Source organism: Odocoileus virginianus, chromosome 3 (genome assembly GCF_023699985.2).
Source record: "Odocoileus virginianus isolate 20LAN1187 ecotype Illinois chromosome 3, Ovbor_1.2, whole genome shotgun sequence".
In the NCBI taxonomy this organism is placed as follows: Eukaryota; Metazoa; Chordata; class Mammalia; order Artiodactyla; family Cervidae; genus Odocoileus; species Odocoileus virginianus.
Genome location: NC_069676.1, coordinates 28,941,937 through 28,963,739, shown reverse-complemented (window position 1 = coordinate 28,963,739; position 21,803 = coordinate 28,941,937). Strand labels below are relative to the sequence as shown.

The 21,803-nt window shown below is 39.9% G+C and overlaps 1 protein-coding gene and 1 long non-coding RNA gene across 3 annotated transcripts; one reads left to right on the top strand and one right to left on the bottom strand.

Moving 5' to 3' along the window:
* Positions 1–1,883: 1,883 nt before the first annotated feature.
* LOC139034355 (uncharacterized) lies at positions 1,884–4,675 on the top strand. Its single transcript, XR_011486801.1, has 2 exons — positions 1,884–2,028; positions 3,583–4,675. It is a non-coding gene; the product is annotated as an uncharacterized lncRNA (long non-coding RNA).
* LOX (lysyl oxidase) lies at positions 4,311–20,269 on the bottom strand. Of its 2 annotated transcripts, XM_020898970.2 has the most exons (8): positions 20,165–20,269; positions 19,008–19,933; positions 18,548–18,656; positions 17,339–17,476; positions 15,643–15,799; positions 12,228–12,323; positions 11,352–11,467; positions 4,311–7,842 (listed from the first exon to the last, which is right to left on the bottom strand). In XM_020898970.2, the coding sequence occupies exons 2-8, from the start codon at positions 19,645–19,647 to the stop codon at positions 7,836–7,838; spliced, it is 1,263 nt and encodes a 420-aa protein (XP_020754629.1). In that variant the 5' UTR covers positions 19,648–19,933; positions 20,165–20,269; the 3' UTR covers positions 4,311–7,835. The 2 variants fall into 2 exon arrangements, with proteins under 2 accessions (XP_020754629.1, XP_070321224.1); XM_070465123.1 differs by lacking the exon at positions 4,311–7,842 and having other exon boundaries at positions 11,348–11,467.
* Between the last annotated feature and the right edge of the window lie 1,534 nt (positions 20,270–21,803).

Here is a 21,803-nt window from a genome sequence, read left to right as displayed (position 1 = left end):
CATAAAAATGGGTATCTTACACTAATAATATTGCATTTAATGGAGAAATATTGGAAGTTAGAAACATAACAAGGATGGCTCTCATTATACTATTACTATATTTTCACTTGACAGTGTTTTAAAAGTTGGAGCCAGTACAGTTAGAAATGAAAAGGAAGAAATAAAATCAGTTCTACCTCTGCCTCATTTATAGTGGTATTTCCCATTCATTTTATTCCAATTTTATTGTGGTTACAGTAAGGATGTTTTTTGTTTGTTTTTTTATCCCCATCTTCGTGTAAGGTATCCAAATTCCCTCACCCCTTTCTCCAGGAGGATCCACAAGTGTCCAGGACTGTTGAATGAGAGGTTGCCTAGTCACTCAGTTGTATCCAGCTCTTTGCAACCTCATGGACTATAGCCCTCCACCCCTGGGATTCTCCAGACAAGAATACTGGAGTAGGTTGCCATTCCCTTCTCCAGGGGATTTTCCTGACACGAGGATTGAACCTGGGTCTCCTGCATTGGCAGGCAGATTCGTTACCATCTGAGCCACTGGGTAAGCCCCAATGACCTGTAGATAAAAAATCAGAAAACCTTTCATTCTGCTTCCAAAAACTCTCAAAATTCTTGACCTTCCTCTTTCTAACCATCTTCCTTATCAGTTTGAATTCGTACTCTACTTTTCTGTTTCTTTTCCAGTTCCTGTTTTATTTGAGGCCAGAGAAAACAACCCTACAAGTATGGCTATAAGAACTCATCAGGCACTTTAGGAGTAAGGTTTTTTTGAATGTTTGTTCCTAAATGAATATGAACTGGGAGTAGAGAATGACCAATTGAGGCTAAGTGAGAAAGAAAAAGTGAGAAAAACCCTGAAAACAACAAAATAAATACTACATGGGTTGCATACCTAGTATATAGGGTTCTTTGGCATGCACTCAGTAAATGATAACTCTTAGTTCTTGAGAAACTCATCTGACTACCGATGAATCATTTATAAATATTGTCAATCTTTTAGTCACTTTGCTGACAATTAACATTTTAGGGAGAAGGTGTCCTTTAATTCATTGAACATGGGATCTGGAGCTGTGTCCTGCTTGGTGTAGGATATCATGGTTAGCAATGCAATGTGGGCAGAGTATTCCCCGAAAAGGAAATCAAGGTGCTAATATCTCTTAAATAGTAGAAAGACATGGTGTTAGCCAAGAAAGAGTAGCTGTCCTCTACAAGTCTAGTAAAAGAGCATGAATATATGTGAATCTATTTAAAAAAAGAAACAAAACACCTCCCCATGTGTACCCCAGGAAGTACTTGACTCCTGGAGAGACAGGAGGAGTAAGGGGAATAGTCAGTTGTCTAGTTTGGCTAGAGAAGAGAATGCAGAAAAGTGGTAGATATGAAACTGATGAAGTGGAGAATTAAGGCTAAAGGAAGGCCTTGAATGTCATTTAAGGTTCTTGAAGTTTAGTTTACAGGAAATTGAGAAACTCAATTGGAAATTGAAAAATCTGAGGATGGAGAAAGCTATGTACTTGTGTAGAGATTTGAAGCATGTAATATAACCACCTTGCCAAGTATCCTTAGCTTTTTTGTATTTCCAGTAACTAACCTCTTTGAAAATGTTCTAGGTCACAGTTTTCCCATGATATTTCAAATCAACAGATCCTCTGTGTAAGGTTAAAATTACCTTTAACAATAATGGGAGAAAAATATACAGGCACATGGGAAAAACAGCTCCAAAAACAATGTTTTGGTTTTTCTTGTGCAAGAGCACAGCACCTTGCATGTCTTTTATAAGGTTCCAGAGCTATCTCAGGTTACTAAATGGAGGGGAAGTAAAGATCAGCTATCCAGTTTCATGTTAAATGTTATTTAATTTAGTAAAGTGCATTAATGAAATAAACAGCTCAGTTCAAGTTAAAAAGCGTGTATACCATTATGGAATACTCAACAGTTCTTTTTTTTTTTTTTTTTTTTTAGAAAATCACCTAATATGGAAATTTGATAATGGATCTAGCAATGATCATCAATGACTGCTAAAATGAGTAGGTAAGAATCTATTGGGGATTTCTTTAGTGGCTGTATCAGACTGACAATGCTGAGCCCACTAATCATTTTTAACATCACAAAAAGATAGATGGTAGAGACATCCTGGGCTTCCTCATATGATGCAGTTATGAAGGATGCACCACCATCATGTCTTGTTGCTCCCCCAAATCAAACCTAACCTACATCTGGTCAAGCCTCCATATTTGACTTTTCATTGGAAATACAAGGAACAGAAGAATGTGTTAATATTAAATGACACCACCAGGATCCAGTCTTCAAAATCTAGAATGTGGAAAATTCTATGAGATAATAGGTGTTCTATTAAAAAAAAAAAAATTCACACACTTTAATAGCAAGACAAAGAAAAAATGATAAAAGGGAAATATATAAATTTTAAAGAGACTTAAAACACAAAATAACTAAGTTAATGTGTCCTTGTTTAATCCTGAATCAAACAAATCAACTTTAAAAAAAATTTTTAAGACAATTGGTGAAATTTGAATGCTAACTAGGTATTTCTTGCTATTAAGGAACTGTTACCTTAATTTCACTGCAGTGAAATGAATATTATTTATTGATGACAACCAACTTTAAATAACTTCATAATGGAAGTATTGATTTTGAATGAAAATCTAGAGTATTCTGATAAGGCAAACTCTTAACCCTAAGATGTTTTTCTAAGCATATTCAAATGAGACCACTGTTTGAGGTTTAAACACTCTTATTGGCCTCTTGTTGATCATCAAAAGAGAAAAAAAAATCCCATAGGACCACCTGTTGCTAAATTGTGGAATCCTGTACATGAAAGAGAAAAAGAAGGATGACCTTTTTTTTCCATGTTTCTAATACTCAGAAGTATTCCTTTTATAAAATTGGGGAGCAAGGGGTGGAAAATAAGGCTTTGTATGCTTAGCTGCTGATAAGCCTTCTCAAACTCTGAAAGAGTAACAGGATAACTCCCTGTGGACAAAAAGTCATCTCTGGTCAGCCTGGGCCTTGGAGAAAATCTTGACATTGTATGTCCCTTTCCAGAGAACTAGTTGCCTAAATTAATGAAGAAGTTGCACCATGGATGTGTTTTCCATCCCATTCCTCTTACTTCATCCCCTCAGATCTCTCATCTGCAAAGCAAATTTAACCCAGTTGCTGATGCTCTTGGACTCAGGTGCAGAAACGTCAGGGATGAGTTGCGCCACTCTTGCCTCACCCCAGGATCAACCACGTGTAAATTTTTCTATATCATGGATTAAAAAGAATGGTGAAAACACTAAGATAATACTGCAAGAGGGAGGGGTACAGCTGACTACTGTTACTCTCACCCAACCCTCTCATTACAGCTGCAGTTCTTCCAGAACACTAGTATTTTGCTGTGTTTTCCTCTGAGGTTTTCATTCCCCACTTTTTCTGCCATTGAATTGTACCCACTCTAGAGGGACTGTAACTACTTAGAATGTATCTTTGATTGATGAACTAATAATAATGAACAGTGCTTGAAACAGCGAACGCTGATGAGCCCAGAGTAATCATCTTTTACACTGTACCTTCCTGGAGCAGCTGAGGAAAGCAGGAAGCCGGTGGTGTCAAGTGTCGCCAATGCCCTACTACTGTCAAATCTGAAAACTGCCAGCCACAAGCCTGTGTCTGTTTTACCCGCAAGGGCTCCTTAAAGGTAAATTGTTTGTGGATTAATTATTGTTCTCCCAAAACACTTTCCCACAGTTTGGGGCCTGTTTGTCTTCTTAGGCTACTGCTGCTGCTGCTAAGTCGCTTCAGTCGTGTCCGACTCTGTGCGACCCCATAGACAGCAGCCCACCAGGCTCCCCCATCCCTGGGATTCTCCAGGCAAGGACACTACTAGCTTCAGGTTAATCTGGTACACATTTAAATAAGGATTACTGTGAGAGCAATGTTTCTCTTCATATAAAGAATTTGTACCTTGAGCCAGATGTGTCCCCTGGGTGCACATATGCTCATGAGTATTTCTAAGAAATGCGAATCAAAACAGAGGGCAGGTATTCTTTCAGTGCCTGTTCCGCAACCTTGGAAGTAGCTGGTAATGATGACAAAAGTTAGAATCTGTTCAGGCATGATAGTTTCTTTTTAAAACATCCGCTAGATTTTTATCCATCATAGACAAGTTTCAAGTCGTGTGAGCTTGATAAAGAGTTTGTTAATATAAAAGGCAATTAAGCAAAATCACCAACCATACACATGGCTTTAAGATCTTAATCTAAGTGAAATTCATATCATTTATTTATATGTAACAACAAATGACCACTCTAGACACTTGAAATCATTTATTCAAGGCATTTTTACATAATCTTGCAATCATAGTATAGGCATATAATAAAAGAATGTGAGAGTGTAAAGAAGATTATAAAGCCAGTGTCTGGGCATTTAAAATAAGAGCTCTTAAAAAAAAAGTTAAAAATGTTTTACAACTAGTATTCCTGAAAAATTTGGAAGAAACTAAAACTTCATTAAAAACATTACAATACCAAATCACATGTTACTTAGTTCATAGCAAGCAGTTATATATTAAATGTTTATATCCTGTGAGCTAAGACAACACATTTTACATTCAAGTTGAAATAATTCAGCACCATTTTGATTAGAAGGATAAATGACATGCTTTAAGCATTCAAAAGTGGCCCGAGACTTTTGGTAGCTGGGAATGAAATGTGGCTATTGATTGTGATATGAATTCTAAACATAAAAATATAGAAAAGGGTAGTTTTACTTATTAATTATACTGTTAGTATCAAAACAAGTTATTTTTAAAACAAAATGTCTTCTGATCAGAAGTTCAGTATTTTAACATAATTTGGTAAAGAGAAATTCTTAGTACCATGATTTTAGTGAGCTGCATTTTCTCTACAGTCTGAATATTGAGAAGATTATGAGTGTGATGATCTCTTAGGATGGTCAAGGAGAAAAAAAAACTTGTTCTTCATTATTAAAAATAATGTCTAGTAACTAATTAGCAATTGTGAATGTCATTATGTAAAAATATAAAGATGTCCTGGAAATAGGCAAGTTATGTGAGACTGAACCCTAGCCTTAGAAGGCAAGACATCTCTAATACAAACTGTGGTCTGAATTATGAGGCCACTAATAGGGCATATGGAAGACTCACTAAGTTATCTTCCTATTTTTTCACAGTCTGTGTTTAAAAACCAGTCTCTTTTCAGTACTTAAAATTCTTTGTTTCATTTCTACTTCCTGTTTAAAAGATTTTATTTAGAGTTTGGTAAGGCTGGATTATGTTTTTTATTAATGGATGCATTTTACCAACTAATCAGTATCTGTGAGTTTTGGTGGTTATTCAGAAAAGAGATTCTTTGAGGTTCAAAAATACTGAGTGTTAAATTAATATTTGGGAGTGTTTAGGAGTGATTAGGGGTGGGGAGGAATATTTATATAAGGAATAAGTGAGAATCTTTAACCTTTTGATTGAATTTTTTTTTCCCAAAATCAATGAAATAGTATGTGTTATATTTAAAAGGCAGAGATTTCAGGGATTGGAAACATAGTTTTAATTATTAGTAACACATACATGCATATATGTATTTATTTTAAACTTATTTTTTAATAAAATATGGTCATGAAAAACAATAGTGCTTAACAGAAATTTTTTAGACATGTACTTATGATGTTAAAAATGAGATAAGCTGAACCTAATGAGTAATAATGACATTTTGAATACTTAATGAGGTTAGGGACAGCCTTTTTCATATCCTAATGCCTAGCATGTTAGTCCCTAGTATATTTTAAGCCCTCAAATGATGATGGATTTACACACAGATGGAAGGCCCATGGAATGATAGTAAACACATCTTCTCCTATGTATCCAAAGGCCATGATATTAGCTAGCTTTTAGTATAGGGGTAAGAATCTTGATGAAATGATAGGTCTTAAATCTGTAGATGCCAGTCTGGCTCAGTATTAATACTGACAGTAGTTTTTGTTTTTTAAAAAAAGCAAGTATATTAAAATATCTCTATTAGAAAAGATTACAATTTTAAAGGATCATTCTACAATCTTAAAACTAAAAGCGATCGAAGGCAAAGAGGTACATCAAAGAAGCTATTCCATAGCTCAGATACTAGCTCAATGGAAATTCTGGGTCTCTATCAAGCTGTCTGTATTGTCTCATGGTAAGTGTGTGCCTGGCAGATGAGGCTCCTGCAGCCCGCTCTATCTCCCCTGATGACTGCCCACCTCTAGCCCTTCTTACAGTGCAAAGCACTCGGTGAGTAAAGAATGGTTGGTAGTTGGTGCTAACTTTACAACTGTATGACACAATATAGGGATGCCACTCATATTAAAATTCTACCTAATGTGTCTTGGCACTGGAAATACTTTGCTTGAGATTTTAATACTGATTAAGAGAGGAAAACTTCTGCTTCAGCACCACTAACTTAAAAACTGTAATTTGATCTCTTTCTGCATCTTTTGAATCTAGGAAAAAAAGAAATTCTCCAAATTATGATGTGGCACATGGTTTCACAGTTTAAAATAAAATCACAGCTGTCTCATTATGCAACACACTCTTTGGTTTTGCAGAAAGCTGTTCTTTTTTTTTTTCCCCTTATTCACCAACGTCTCAAGTATGTAATGCTATGTGCTTTGCTAGTTTGTATTATATTTCAGATACACACACAAAAATCACATATGACTAATTCCTAGATGACCTAGGATAATATTCATGTATCCATATACATTATGTCATCTATTCTGGATAATTTAAAAATTGTTAGTCTGACTCTTTTTAAAGCTGATCATTTTAAAAAGTGTAGAAAAGTTGAAAATCCTAAGTTTCTCACTAATATTTCTAAGTATTTTAGAGACAGTTGTGGTCTGGGGGACTTTTCTTTATAATTTTTATGTCAGCAAGGAAATTTTTTTGGCTAATAGTTAAAGATATTAAAATGCATACTATCTTTGAATGTATCACATCTATCATCAGAATGACTTCCCATTGATACAGTTGTCCTATGTATAGCAGATCCCCAAAACAGTAATTTTATGAATGTCACTGAAAAGGTCTCTGCCCATAGTAAAATTAAAGAATAGAGGGGCGCATCAACAAATGTCAGACACAAGTTGGGCAGCTCAATTACTTAATTTGTCCCAAAACAAAAGCTGACTTAAGTCAGAATGAACTTGTACACTTGACAGAAAGAAAGGAGTTTATCTACTAATTTTTAAAATGTAAACAAATTTTATATAGGGATGTAACTATCTGAATACATATATTGCCATTTCTCTGCTATATAGTAACATTTCTTGACACCAATGGTAACCTGTTTGTTCCTCCCTCAGCACCAAATGTGTCCATATCTATTTAAACAGTAGGAGCTTCATTTCTAAAGTGATCTATGCTAGGACATATATAAGCTAGTTATTATTACGGTTCACTAAAGTTTTAGAACTTTAGAAAATTCTCAGTTTAAAATAATTTTGACTCATTCCTCGAATTTTTTTTTCCTTTTGCACTATAATTTCAGAAGAAGCATAAGAAATTTGGATTTCTCTGAAAGAGCCAAGTGTGCAATTACAGAGGTGAAACACTGTTAGTTCACAAAGTAATGTGAATAATAATATTAAAAATTTCCCAAATAATGCCGATTGAAATGTTCAAAATCCAGTTATGTGCTTTGTTACAAAACAGTCCAAACAAAAATTCTTTTGTTGTTTTCTGTTCTCTCTTTCAAAATACATAAATCCTACTGAAGTTAATCTATTTTTTTTCCACTTCAGAACACCAGGCACTGATATATCCTTTGGGAGTTTTGGCTTGCTTTCTAATACCTAGATTAAGAAAACAAAATAAAACAAGTTATTAACCTGATAATACTCTGAATGAGTATAGTAGAGAAGTTTAAAGTCACCTTTAAAAAAACAATATATATATATATATACACACACACACACATATATATATGGCAATTTCCTTCCACCTATGCAACAGTCACCTTCTGAAATTATCCATTAATACATTATTTAATACATGATTTGAAGATAGTGACTATGTCAATAGGAGAAAGTTTATGCCTGATACCTACAAACTTGATGTTTAAAGTCAAAAGAAACACCTTCTGAAACATGTAAGAGTGAAGCAGGGCTTACAGGACCACCAGGCCTGGCCAAGTGAGTTCACTCTATGCAGCTAGTGTGGCCGGCCCAGCAAAAAGCATGTTCATGACCTCCATACTGTCCTGCATTGGTTGTTTCCCAGCAAGGTTCTGGATGTAGAATGTTACACTAATAGGCAAGGCTGGGTCAAAGCCAGTAATCAAATACTGTATTTATATTGTGGTCACAGAACCCTGTGTACATGAAATAAGAATCACTTAGTCCAGATTATAAACCATCAGTTTCCAAATAATTTCTGTAAATTTATTCCCAAGTAGTTTCTGTGAAAAAAGAACTTAATGATGGTATCTTAGAATTGAACTGGGCCACAGAGTCACCCAGGTCATTCATTGGGTTTACAGTAAGGAAAATGAGAGAGGGGATACACCCAAGGCACACACTTTCTTACTGGGTGTTTTTACACACCGATACCTAGTGGCTCAGATGGTAAAGAATCTGCCTGCAATGCAGGAGACCCAGGTTCAGTTTCTAGGTCAGGAAGATCCCCTGGAGAAGGAAATGGCAACCCACTCCAGAATTTTTGCCCCTGGGAAATCCGATGGACAGAGGAGCCTGGTGGGCTACAGTCCACGGGGTCACAAAAGAGTCAGACACACAGAGAACGCTCTCAGATATTTGATTAGCGTGAAAAACAACCAGTGAACTAAGAGGTGATATGTCTTTAAGAGGTTTTTTTTTAAATTACAATAACATTACCAAGGGAATCACACACTGCTGCTTAGAGAGTCACTGAGCGACCACGTGGCTTTAGGCAAGATACACACCTTGCTCAGGAAACCTCAGGGACTCCCCGTGGTCACCAGGATGAAGTGCAGACTTTTCAGCTTGCTCTTCAGTGCTCACTTTGATCTCGTCCCAACTTTTCCATTCTTTTTGCCCATGAAATTCATGCCTTAGCCAGGCTAACTTGCTTTTCCAAACAGGCCCTGCGATTTCTTCTTGCCATGTAGTTGCGAGTGATGTTGACTTCTCCTAGCATGGCCCTCCTTACGGTCCTCCTCAGCCCTCAAGGCCCAATTCATGTGCTGTCCTAAAGCCACAGCCAGAGAAAATTTCTCCTTCCCCTGAACTCTGATCCCTATCAAGGGAGGTGGAACTGAGAGTCAAAATATAAGAGGCGAGCATCATTCTCCTGAAGGTAGGGGTTTAAGTCAAGGTTTTTGTACTTCTCCCATTATTTTTCACTCATAGATATGTATGAGATTGTTATTTAATTACAAATCACTACCTATGGGTCCTTTCACTTTTGCATATTTTCATCTGATCCGTATTGGTCATTAAAGTTTTTCATCAACCACTCTTATAATTTACAGTCAGTGACAACTGGCTAAAATAAAAAAAGAGAAAGAAACTCTCTTCTGGAACAGAGTAACAGTTTTTATTTGCTCTAAATGTCTGTCAATATCCAACCCAATGGATTCTACTGATGATGAACAAGCAAGTCACTTCCTATACAACAGCAGAATCACCTCTCAGACTTTTTCCTCGTAGGAGGTCAGCAGTTGTACCTGAGAGTCACTTAGCTTATCATTGCAGAGGTCCTCCTGTTTCTAATGCATTTTATTTTAGCACCCCCCCATGGAATTTAAATATTGTATCAAAAATTAAAGTGCCAGTGAATAAATAAGGAGTGAATAAATTATGGAATTATAAAAGTTAAGAGAAATTAATCATTTTAAATTAAGTTATATTCCTTTTCTGGGGATTTTCAGTTATACTGTGATCAATTACACAGTGTAGGCCATAAACCCGGCCAGGTTTTCTGTATTCCAGGCATGTTCAGAAGAATTTGTTTGATAATCTTTCAGTCCTACGCCTTTGTCATAGACTACATGTGTCTCTAATGCTGTGATGACACTTAAAAAACACAGGCTTTGCTCCTTCGTGGAAATAAGGAAAAGGCTCCTCTCCAAGGTGAATGTAGCCCAGTCCACAGCGCCCAGCATGGGCTGCCTTAAGCTCCACCTTTCCCCTGGCTACTAGCCCCCTAGTAGTTGGCAAAATGTGCACAGCCAGATAGGTTCCCGTGGAGTTCAGAAAGCCCACAAGCTACAGGTTCATGTGCAGTGATCATGGCCCTGGTTTGTGTAACAGGGAAAAATTTCTATTAAGTTTCCAGTGTGGTTCTGTCAGACACCTTTCTACTAACTCGTGCCTCTCTCACATCGCAGCAAACCTGGCTTGTGTTTAGTATCACGCTCATGGTATTCTTACTGTTGGGAAGGCAGCCCTCCCAGCTGGCATATGTAGTTAGAATCTGTAACCCAGCATCACTAGGGCAGGCAGTGCCACGGGTCAGGGTGGGACAGAGGCACAAGAAGGTAAAACTGTGCAACCTTCTTTAATTACTCTCATCAAAGCACCATGTCTGTAATAACTGCTGGGACTCCTTCTAAAATTTCATCCAAAGAAGGGGTTTAGGACTAGAAAAATTATGAAGGCATCTCCACACAGCCCTTCTTTTGCAAGGTATTTCCCTATTACTTGTGTTTGAAGAACTCAAATATGTGGAATCTTGATTTCTACAGAACAGGTGGTCTGACCAGTTGTGTACTTTAAGGCAGTGACTTTCAAATTGTGTTTTGAAGAACTCTAGGAATTTTTTCAGGGCTCCATCATGGACTATGAGGAAGAGGCCAGAAACCCAAGTCTTTGGGCTCTCACAAGGTCACCCACACTGCATACTGCATATTTTACAGATTCAGCTGCAACACAGGCTTTGTGGGTAAATAAATGTGTTCTGTCTCTTGTCTTAAAAGCTAAGTTTCAGGGTGATTAAAAACCTGAGCACATCTCCCCTCCATTCTCTTATTGTTTTTGTTTAGTCCCTAGGTTGTATCTATCTCTTTTGTAATCCCATGGACTATATAGCTCACCAGGCTCCTCTGTCCATGGGATCTCCCAGTCAAGAATACTGGAAATGGGGTGCCATTTCCCTCTCCAGGGGATCTTCCAGGGATCAAATCTGCGACTCTGTTTTCTAGCATTATCAAAAAAGGATCAGCTCCAATTATATGATAGTGCAGACTCTATCACTTTCTACCTTTGACCTATTTTACAAGGAAGCTGCAGTAGTAGTGAAAACAGATGTACGTGTAAAATGCCTACCAGTGAACTAAAATTCATCGTCAAGAGAATTACTTAGCCAGGCAAATGGGACTCACGGTGAAATTGTGCAGCCCGAGGCATACGCGTGATGTCCTGTGTAGCGAATTTCACAGCGGACGACATTGTTGGAATAGTCCGACTCAGGCACCAAATAGCTGGGATTCACACTGACCTAGGCAAAAAAAAGCATCATCTGTGTTTCAGATTTCATCAGCAGTGTTTACTGGTTAATTTTTTTCCTTTTTCCAGGATGGAGGCTAAAATAGAGGCAGCATAATTCAACTAAATCAGGCAAGGAAGAGGGTGTAAGTTAGGCATGTGGTTCAACTCTGGAGAAGTTTTTGAAGGAGGCTGTATCTTTTTCCATAAAGTTTTTTCAAATAAGAATTTTTATTTATTTATTTATTTTGGCATTTCCAAGGTTTTTTTTTTTTTTTTTAATTTTTTTTTTCCATTTATTTTTATTAGTTGGAGGCTAATTACTTTACATCATTACAGTAGTTTTTGTCATACATTGAAATGAATTAGCCATGGATTTACATGTATTCCCCATCCCGGTCCCCCCTCCCACCTCCCTCTCCACCCGATCCCTCTGGGTCTTCCCAGTGCACCAGGCTCGAGCACTTGTCTCATGCACCCAACCTGGGCTGGTGATCTGTTTCACCCTAGATAATATACATGTTTCAATGCTGTTCTCTTGAAACATCCCACCCTCGCCTTCTCCCAGAGTCCACAAGTCTGTCCTATACATCTGAGTCTCTTTTTCTGTTTTGCATATAGGGTTATCGTTACCATCTAGGTTGGTTTAGAAGTAGTTGTAGAAGATGTATAATTGCTTGCAGGACCATGAATATTTAACATTTGACTCCAGAGAACAAGCCCACCAAGTTACAATTGAAATACATTATGGGTATATAGTCAAAGTTCTCTACCTTGAGAATATAGTTTCCAGGTTTGACATCAGTGATATCAATCCACTGGCAGTCTATGTCGGCATTATAGGTATCATAGCAGCCAGGACTCAAGCCCTGAAACAAATAAAATTCAAAAATTAAAAGGATGGTACATGGTTAGAATATGCTAAAGAATATGCTTATTATTTGCAAATTAAATTTTAATTAGTACTTACAAGAGTTTGACATAAAACTATACTTATATTGCATCTCCTTTGAGAAGTATATATTACTCAGCCTTATAGCACCTCCAGCTAAAAAAAATACAGGACTAATATAAGTAGTAGTACATCTCGCTTGAAAGTGTAATAAATCACTAGTGATAAATACAATCTTAAGTGACAAAATAGGCCTCCACCAAAATCCTTGAATATTACCAGTTCAGGAATAAAGGCCACATAATAATCAATTTAGCTCAAATGTCTTGTTATCAATGGAACTCTCTCCAATTTCTGTTCTTGGAAATTACCTTCCTATACTCTGAAAGCCCATGATACTCAGTTTGTGTATACATTTTATGCTATTTATCCTTCTATTCTCTATATTAAAATCATCCTATATAAGAATGAATCTACTAGAGACTGTAAGCGCCTTAAGGATGGAGTCTTACTGAACTTTTGAATAGTTAACACTTATGAAGTATGTATTATGTGCCAGGAGCAATTTTAAGCATGTTATATATACAAATTTAATTCTCACAACTATACAAGGGAGGAGGTAGTATTAATACATTTTATGAATGAAGAAACTAAGGCTGTTTAAGGTCAAATAGCTCATACAAGAATAAACAGCTGGTAAGTGGCTGAGCTGGTTTTGAGTTTAGGCATTTGGGGTCCAGGGTCCCTGTTTGTAACCACCACGCTGTAATCTTTCTCACATCATCACTGAATATTTTGTTGTTGTGTTAAAGGGATGAATGCCACGTCAACTCTACTTGCTCAGATACTCACTTCAGTAGTAAATGAGTGCCTTCTAGCGGCTGAGAGGAGAAAAACACCACTGATATGGTCCTTGCCCTCCAGCAAGTTAGTCTGGAGAAATTTGCTCAAATTGGAATCCATAGGTATATTCTTGATTCTGCTGGTTCTTTATCAAAAGTTTTCACTGTTGTATTTTCATTCTAGTACTAATCAAAGTAAATTTAAAAGAATAGGCTGCTGTCATTTAAACTCAGTTTGTTTGGTGGTTAAGATCACCTTGGCCTCCAGAGAGAGGGCAGAATCATCTGGAACATGCTGTACCCGTGCTGGTTTGCCTGTGGCTCGATTTGGGAAGATCGGGAAGAAGGGGGAGCACTGTGTTCTCATACGGTACACAATAGTACAGACAGGCAAACTCAGAAAGGACCTGTGCCGCTGCAGTGAGAACTGTTTTCCCCTGCTGGTCCATACCAACCTGTAACCTTATGCTGAGCAGTCAATATATTGTGAAGAATCTTCAGTTTCTGGTTTCCAGCACATAATTCTTATTCTGGCACAGAGTATATACTCAGTGTTAGCTATGATTGTTGCTACTTCTACTACTAGTAGCACCTTCATGGCACTGTAAGGAATTCACTGAATTAGATACCTGCTTATCTTACCTTCAAGTGAACAAGAGCACTTTAAAGAATGCTAATATTGGCACTCTACCTTACTCAGATGGCAGAATTTAAGTATAAGTTTTGATTATTTGAACTGGCAAACAAAAAAACGGGTTTTTCACAGCAGTAAGCAAACAGGCATTTCCTGTATTCAAACTTTAAAAACTTAAAAAATGTAGAACCACAGCCAAGACTATATAAATTAACTATTTGGTTTTAGCCAAATGTAACTATTACATAAATGAATGAGGTAAATGTAATTTCTAGCTTCATATATATTTAATATGCAAATTCTTTGCAACCCCATGGATTATACAGTCCATGGAATTCTCCAGTCCAGAATAGTGGAGTGGGTAGCCTTTCCCTTCTGCAGGGGATCTTCTCAACTCAGGGATCAAACCCAGGTCTCCCCCATTACAGGCGGATACTTTACCAACTGAGGGAAGGGAAGCCCGAGAATTTATATGAGAGTATAAATATAAAGAAGTTATATCTAGTTTTATATTTGGAGATATTTAAAAGGGTTATAATATAACTAAGTCAACAGTGGAGCTTTGTGAGAATTTTTTTTCCCTTTAAAGGAAGCCCATGTTCAAGAGACAACCAGTGGAGTGAAAAACACAAATACCTTAGTCATTTGTAGTGTAAAATCTAGTGAATAGTGGTTAAATAGGATATACATGGAGGATAATTAATAAGAAAGCTACCACATAAAATGTAGTAGGGTCACCCACCAAGGAGTTGGGGGATTCACATGCTATAAATGCCTATAGTCTTAGATTCAAATATTTCAGCATTGAGCTGTTCAGAGTGCCTCTTCTTCTAAGTGAAGAGAGTAAACTCGAGGTACCCTGCGCTGGCAGGTTCTGTGGGACTTGGGGATCACTGTGTGAAAAGGGAACCTCTATACAAACACACGTGTAATGTGAGGTCACATCTTCTTTTTCTTAGAGTAAGCGCTGCCCCAGGGTGAGAGGAACTGAACCTTTCGCCTTCCAATTGCTATGATGTTTTAAGCCCAGAGAAAGAAGCAATGATAATATTTAGGTCACCAGAAAGCTTCCTGCCACAGCCCTCGAATTTGCTTCCCAAGATGCCAGCTGCTGATCCTTTGTGCCCTGAGTTACGTATATTCACTACTCCCTGCCAAGATTTCTGCTGGAGTAAAATTATAATGTCCTTTTACAAATTAGGGTTTCTTATGGAAATACTGGCGCGGCTTTTAACTGACACACATTTTCCCATTATAAGACATACAAACTGCTTAGGACAGCACTATTTTTAAAAATCCATCCAAAGGACATCTGACATCAATTATACCGTAAGTTTAAATATATATGCATGGAGAAAGAAACTGTCCTTCTGCTCTTCTCTGCATGATTAAAAGAGATGTTTTTTAAGTGCTTTTTAAGAAACTTATTTCTGTCCTTTTGCTAACCCCAACCACCATTCTAGTTTTAGTTCAGATGGAGAGATAGTTTTGCAGGTGACAAAATATATCTCTTCTACAGTTACTTCCCGGTTGAATCAAAGAATACAGGACGAGTGCAAAAATGGGAAACCTTTCCGATCTTTTCAGATAATAGACTACTGCTCTTCATTGTGGGACACAGCAAGTATGCACCTTGACCTTCGGTGATGATAGAATACTTTTTAAAAGTAATTTGGATCATTGAGCCATCACTTTCCTTTTCCCAATAATTTACCATTTGGACTAGATGACCCCCTGAGCAAAGTAGTTTTTCACAAAGAAAATAGATGGCGTCTTCTCTCTGAAGCGTGTGGGTTCCTGGCTCCAGGCTGCCACCCTACCTGTGTGTGTGCAGTACATGCAAACCGCCTGTGGTAGCCGTAGTCACACGATGTGTCCTCAAGACAGAAACTCGCCTTGTGGCCCTCAGCCACTCTCCTCTGGGTGCTGGCATCAAGCAGGTCATAGTGGCTGAATTCATCCATGCTGTGGTAATGTCTGATGTCCACACGACACAGAGACAGCAGTCAGTAACATACAGAGACAGCAGTGAGGATTCTAGATAACCCCCGCCCCCGCCTCCACTGCTTCCCACATTTGTTTTCGCATCAAAATCAGGATCAAGTTGACCTTCTTAAAGCTAGATTCATGCTAGATTTTTTTCTTCCAGGACAAAAATCTATCAAAATGGTAAGGCTTTAACTTTGGTATGAGGAAAAAAAGACTTATTTTGAGTATTCTGCTTTTTTACTTCACCCTGTTTCATCTTTGAAGATTAAAACAGAGATAGTAAATTATCTTTGTTTAAGTGAAACTTGTCATATGTTCTCTAGTATATCTCTTTTGGCTGCTACTACTGATGTTTCATTCCAAAAGAGAAGAGCACTTTTCTCTTGGGAGGTTTCTGTGAAATTTTTAAAAACTGTATTCTCACACATTTTAATCCATACTAAAATGCAAAGGAGAAATAAAAGCATGTTTTATCCACCATTCTTATTTAACTAGTATAAACTTTTATTTATAAATCTACTTTATCAGCAAAGTAGTTGCTCACATTTATTTTTTTTTTCATTTCATTTAAGTGAAGGTGCTGAACTGTTCATTTTCTCACATAAGAAAAGGACAAAAAGTAATGGCTCAAACTGTAGCAATTTTAAGAACACAGAACAGGATTTCCTGGCAATGAACACAGAAGCAAGTTACCAAGTCATACTGTAGAATTGGTGGTGGTGGTGTAGTTGCTAAGACGTGTCCAACTCTTTGCGACACCATGGACTGCAACCCTCCAGGTTCCTCTGTCCATGGGATTTCCCAGGCAAGAACACTGGAGTGGGTTGCCATTTCCTTCTCCAGAGGATCTTCACAACCCAGGGATTCAGCCCATGTCTCCTGCATTGCAGGTAGATTCTCTACCACTGACCACCAGGAAAGCCCTAGCTGTAGTATACTGGGATAAAATTCTAGTGAAGCTAACTGATGTAATCTTATCAACAGTTTTAATAAGCTGGGCTTGAAAGAGTTTCCAGTTTAAAAGATAACAATATATAGTAACTGATGTATTGTCCTAAAGATAGATTTCCTTGAATATGTCAAATTATATAGAGAAATTCTAAGTGTAAATAATAGCAATTTTCTCCCTTTGTGTAGGAATTTGTCATATCAAGAATCACCTATAATTTAGAAAATGAACTTACGGTTGCCAGGGGAGGAAGGGATAGTTAGGGAGTTTGGGATGGTCATGTACACACTGCTATATTTAAAATGGATGACCAACAAGGACCTATTGTATAGCACATGGAACTCTGCTCAATAGTATGTGGCAGCCTGGATAGGAGGGGTTTTGGGGGCAGAATAGATACATGTGTATGTATGGCTGAGTCCCTTCGCTATTTACCTGAAACTGTCACAACATTATTAATCAGCTATACCCTACTACAAAATAAAAAGTTCAAAAAGTTAACTCTTAAAAAACATAAAAAGAATCACCTGTAAAGTGAAAAAAGCAACTCAAAAGTACCCAAGAGTCCCATCACTTACTGGTGACAACTGTGCCATTCCCAGGAATATCTTGGTCGACTTGGTAGGAAATCAGATGTCCCTTGGTTTTTCACCCTCTGGGGAAATCTTAGCAGCACCCTGTGATCATAATCTCTGACATCTGCCCTGTATGCTGTGCTGTGATTTTACAGAGAGAAACATTATGATTTTCACAGAATATGAACTAAAGGCAAAACTACAAGCAAAACCTTCCAAGAGTTCACTGCCCTCTTCTCCCAATAAGGTTATCAGTTCCAAAAGACTAGAGCATTTTGCCTACATTTTTTTCTCACCCAGTTAAAGAAGATGTAAATTGGGGAAATAACTCTGAAAGAGTATACCCAGATAAGATAAACAATTTAGTAACTCTTTAAAGCAATGGCATTACTGTAAGACTACCATAGGGAATGCAGTGGTGTGTGATGCAAGACTAGTGGAATGAAAATGATGAGCTTGGATTTCTCTTCTTTCAGCCTAACAGTTATAAAGGAAGTGGAAGAAATTGACACAATAAATAAACATTTCTCTGTGTCTTGTAAAATATTTTGTGTGACTATATATTCAAATACTATCTATGACCTTATTTTACATTAAAAAAAATTGTGTGTCTTATCAAAACATCTTTTACTCCCTCTGCTGGTTTCCCAGCAGCAAACTCAGGGAATTCCATTCCCCAAATTGCTAAGATTTTATTTTAGGACTAATGCAAAAACAAAGCTCTTGCTCCTGATCTTATTCTGGCTAAAGTAATGCCAAAACAACTAAGTTAATTGTGACTTCAAACAAAAGAAGAAAACAATGACATCCAACGCAGGGGTGCCACACTGGCAAAGTGGCCCCCAATGTTCTGAGGGGGTTTTAACAAGCTCTTCCATTACAGTATTTTTTCCATGGTATAGTAGTTTAATAGAACGTCATTGGAAACAGTTGGCTCCAAAGTTTAAGGATCTTGGAAAAAGAATAGGAGACCTCCACTCTCCAGGCTAAGGGTTTGCTTAATCTCCCTGATTTATGCCACGGTTTGAACCCACAGAACCCACAGAAATCTTCCAAATTTTAATTCTCCACCCAGGTCAGCATGCCCGAGAGATCATGTTCCAGTTCCCAACCCTTGTCTGCACAGAACAAGAGTGGTCAGGACCAAACACCTGAGGAGCCCCCCCTGGAACCAAGACGGGGGAGCTAGGCCAAGGAGATCCCCGCTGGTACCTGGCCAAGCAGTTTTCCTCCGCAGCGCATCTCAGGTTGTACATGGCCATCTTTTGCACGTATGTGGACGCCTGGATGTAGTAGGGATCAGGCACCAGGTCCGGAAGACCTAAACGTCAGCAGGCGATGGGCAAAGCAGGGAGACAATTTAGCAGCCCCCACCCTGGCTCCGGGTCCCTTATGAGCCTTACTCCTCACCCTTCAGTCAACTGGACTGCGGTGCTGGGCAGCGGATAGCAGGAGAATGGGGGCGCCCGGGGCTGCAAAGTAAAGTGGAAATGAAGCAGGAGGGGCCAGGCGCGCGCGGTTTGCACCAAATTCCAGGGCTGCCTCAGCCGGCGCAGGGGGAGGGATGGGATCTGCACGGACCAAGGCCTGCCGCGCCCAGGCAGCCACGTCGGGGAGACACGGAGCGGGGGAAACGGTGCGCGGGAGTTAGCGGAGAATTGGGGGAGCTTACCATACTGGAAGTAGCCGGTGCCATATCCGGGCCGGTACCTGCTCCCAGGTCTGGGCCTTTCGTACGTGTCGTAATAGTTGTAATAGGGGTTGTCGTCGGTGTACTTATAGGGGTTGTACGGGTCGTCGCCCACCATGCCGTCCACGTCAACGCGGTTGGGCGGTCGCAGGTTACTGAGCGTCGGGACCTCTCCCGGTGCCGTCTGGTTATCAGCGCGCGAGGTCCCAGCGTCCTGGGCCCCAGACGTCGAGTAGCCAGCTTGGAACCAGTGGCGGGCGGCGGGCCTGGGGCGGCCAGCTGCGGCTGCGGCTGCAGAGGGGCCGGCCGTCCGCACTCGCGCCGCGGCGGTGCGGTTGTTGCGGAGCAGCAGGATTGGCGTGCGCATCTGCGGGGCGGTGGCGTTGGCGGCCCCCGGGGCGGTGGCGCTGGGGTCCCGTCGCCGTTGCGGCTGGTACTGCGAGCCCAGGCTCAGTAGGCTGAACACCTGCCCGTTGTTCTCCCATTGGATCTTCTGGCGCCAGGCGCCGGGAGCCGCCGCCTGTTCGCGAGGGGGCTGCCGGTGGCTGGCGGCCGGCGGGGCGCAGCGCACGAGTGCGCAGAGCTGCAGCGACCCGAGGAGTGCGGTCCAGGCGAAGCGCATCGCTCCCTTTCCTGGACTGTCCCCACTCCGGGAAGACGTAGCTCGGAGGGGGGGAGAAAAAAACAAAACGGGGCTCTAGTCACGTGAGGGAGGGAGACCTCTTCAATCGAGGAGGCGGGCTGGGCGCCCGGGTGTCTCAGTCCCTACCAAGCAATGCCTAGGGTGGGCTGCAGACCCTCTTCAGTAAAGGCGGCTGGTGAGACGTGGCACTCTCCTCTCTTCTCTTTCTCAGTCCTTCTGGAAGGCGACGGGTAGCGGCGTGGCGGCCCCGGCGAACGGGCAGTGTCTGGAGTGAAGGAAGGAGGAGAGATTTTTAAACTTTCTGGCACATTTGCAAAGTTACACAAGCCGTTCTGGCCCAGCCGCCCCTCTGCTATTTGTTCACGTAATGTGATTGGAAACGTGCAAGGCGGACAGCTCCTCGCCTCTGCCCCTCCCTCCCCTCCCCGTCGTGTCCTCCTCCCCCCAGACACGTTGCACAGGGAGCGTTAAGGGGAAAGAACAAAACGGAACACACATCCTGAGACACACTCGGCTTAATCTGGGGCGAACATGCAGGAATTTCAAAAGACTCAGACAGGCAAAGGCAGCCAGGCCATGGGGCGACGCCAAAATATGCATGAAGAAAAATGCTATTAGGTCACCAGCCCTGGAGAGGCGGGAAGTCGGGAGGTGGAGAGGGTGCTGGGGGCGAGTCAGGAGAGGGGGGATGGGGTGGGCGGAGGAAAGGTTGTGACTAATTTATCCATAAGGAGTTAACCAGACATATTTCCCAATGCACACCCCTTGCTTTTATGGGAAGCGCCCTCAGCAAATAAACCCCAAGATATCAAATTTTGTTTTTCTGTGTGTAGGTAATATGAGAAATGGATTACAAATTTATTTCCTACAGTGACTATTTTAATAACCAAAAGTAAAATTTTACAGGGAGAAAAGCCAGCTAATGCTGAAGTGATGAATAAACCTGTCTTTTCAAAATGCCGGCCTGATTTGTACTTTGAAAGTGAAGAACCATCTTTTATTTCCACAGTGTCTCTCAGGAAGTTTCAGCAAAGGGGACTAGAGCAAATTCTGCCTCAGAAAGCACTCAGAAGGCAGTTTCAAATAAGCATTTCATCTGCTTTTATTTTTTCTCTTTGTATGTCTAATGAGGTTTGACTTTGAATTTAAAAAAAAAAAAAAAGCTTAACCATTTGTTAAATGTTGAAAAGTCAATGAAGAATCCTGTGGTGTTTAATTGATCTTCCAAGCTAAACAAAGGCGTTGCTGAAGGAACAGTCTTGGGCTTCAGATTTGGGTGAAGACAAAGGAATGAGGGTGGCCAGGGGAGAATGAGTAGGAGGATGTGGGTAGGAGGTAGGTCATGCTGACTGGAAAGAGATGTTTAGTGGACCAGTTGCTCATATGCCACTCCAGGTTTGGGTATCGCTGGAAGTATTTCAAAGGAAAAATGAAAATTAACAGCTTGATTTAAACTAGACTTGGAACCAGGCTCATCATTGTTTGGGCCATTATCAAGATATACTTCAATATTCACCTATCACTCTTGGTCTCTGCCTCTTGACGTTTAACCGCCACATTTTGGTTGTGTCGTGAACCTCTGCTGATTTGACTTCCCAACATCCACTTCACTTTTTTTCTGGTTGAAACAACTGTGTTTTCCTTTTAGAAACTCCCCCTACCCAGTTGCATTGATGATATGAGTGCAGGACTTCAAGTTCACCACGTCAAGCGGTGGACATGAGATTCAAGCTTGGCTCATCAAACCATCTCCATAGAATTCACCTCTTGAGCAGTACACAGAGGTCGGAAATGTTGGAGCCCACTCTTCCTGCTAGTAAAGAAAGTTCCTGTGAGTTCTTGCTACACAGATTACCCTTAAGCTGTTTTAGGTCAGTATCTTCAAAGACCTGATTCTTCAGCTTTTCCTTTCATTTTCCCACTGCATTCCTTTGTGGCTGAGTGTGGTCAGTCAGTTCCTATTGTTTTCTTTTTTTTTTTTTCAGTCAGTTGCTATTGTTTTCCACCCAAGAGCCCTGACTGACACTAAGGCGAAGGTAGGATTGTTCTCTTAGCTAATAAGAGCTAGTGATTCTGAATCCAAGGTGATCGATTGGACTGTTACTCAGTCAAGCTGAAGAAGGTTTTATTCAAAG

What these genes read in the sequence shown, in the direction of transcription:
- LOX (XM_020898970.2), bottom strand. Translation starts at nt 19,647, where the DNA reads ATGCGCTTCGCCTGGACCGCACTCCTCGGGTCGCTGCAGCTCTGCGCA. An exon ending in GAGGAAAACTGCTTGGCCAG is followed by an intron (nt 17,477 to 18,547) that starts GTACCAGCGGGG and finishes GTAAAATCACAG; the next exon opens with CACAGCATACAGGGCAGATG. An exon ending in CATGTACTGCACACACACAG is followed by an intron (nt 12,324 to 15,642) that starts GTAGGGTGGCAG and finishes TATTTGTTTCAG; the next exon opens with GGCTTGAGTCCTGGCTGCTA.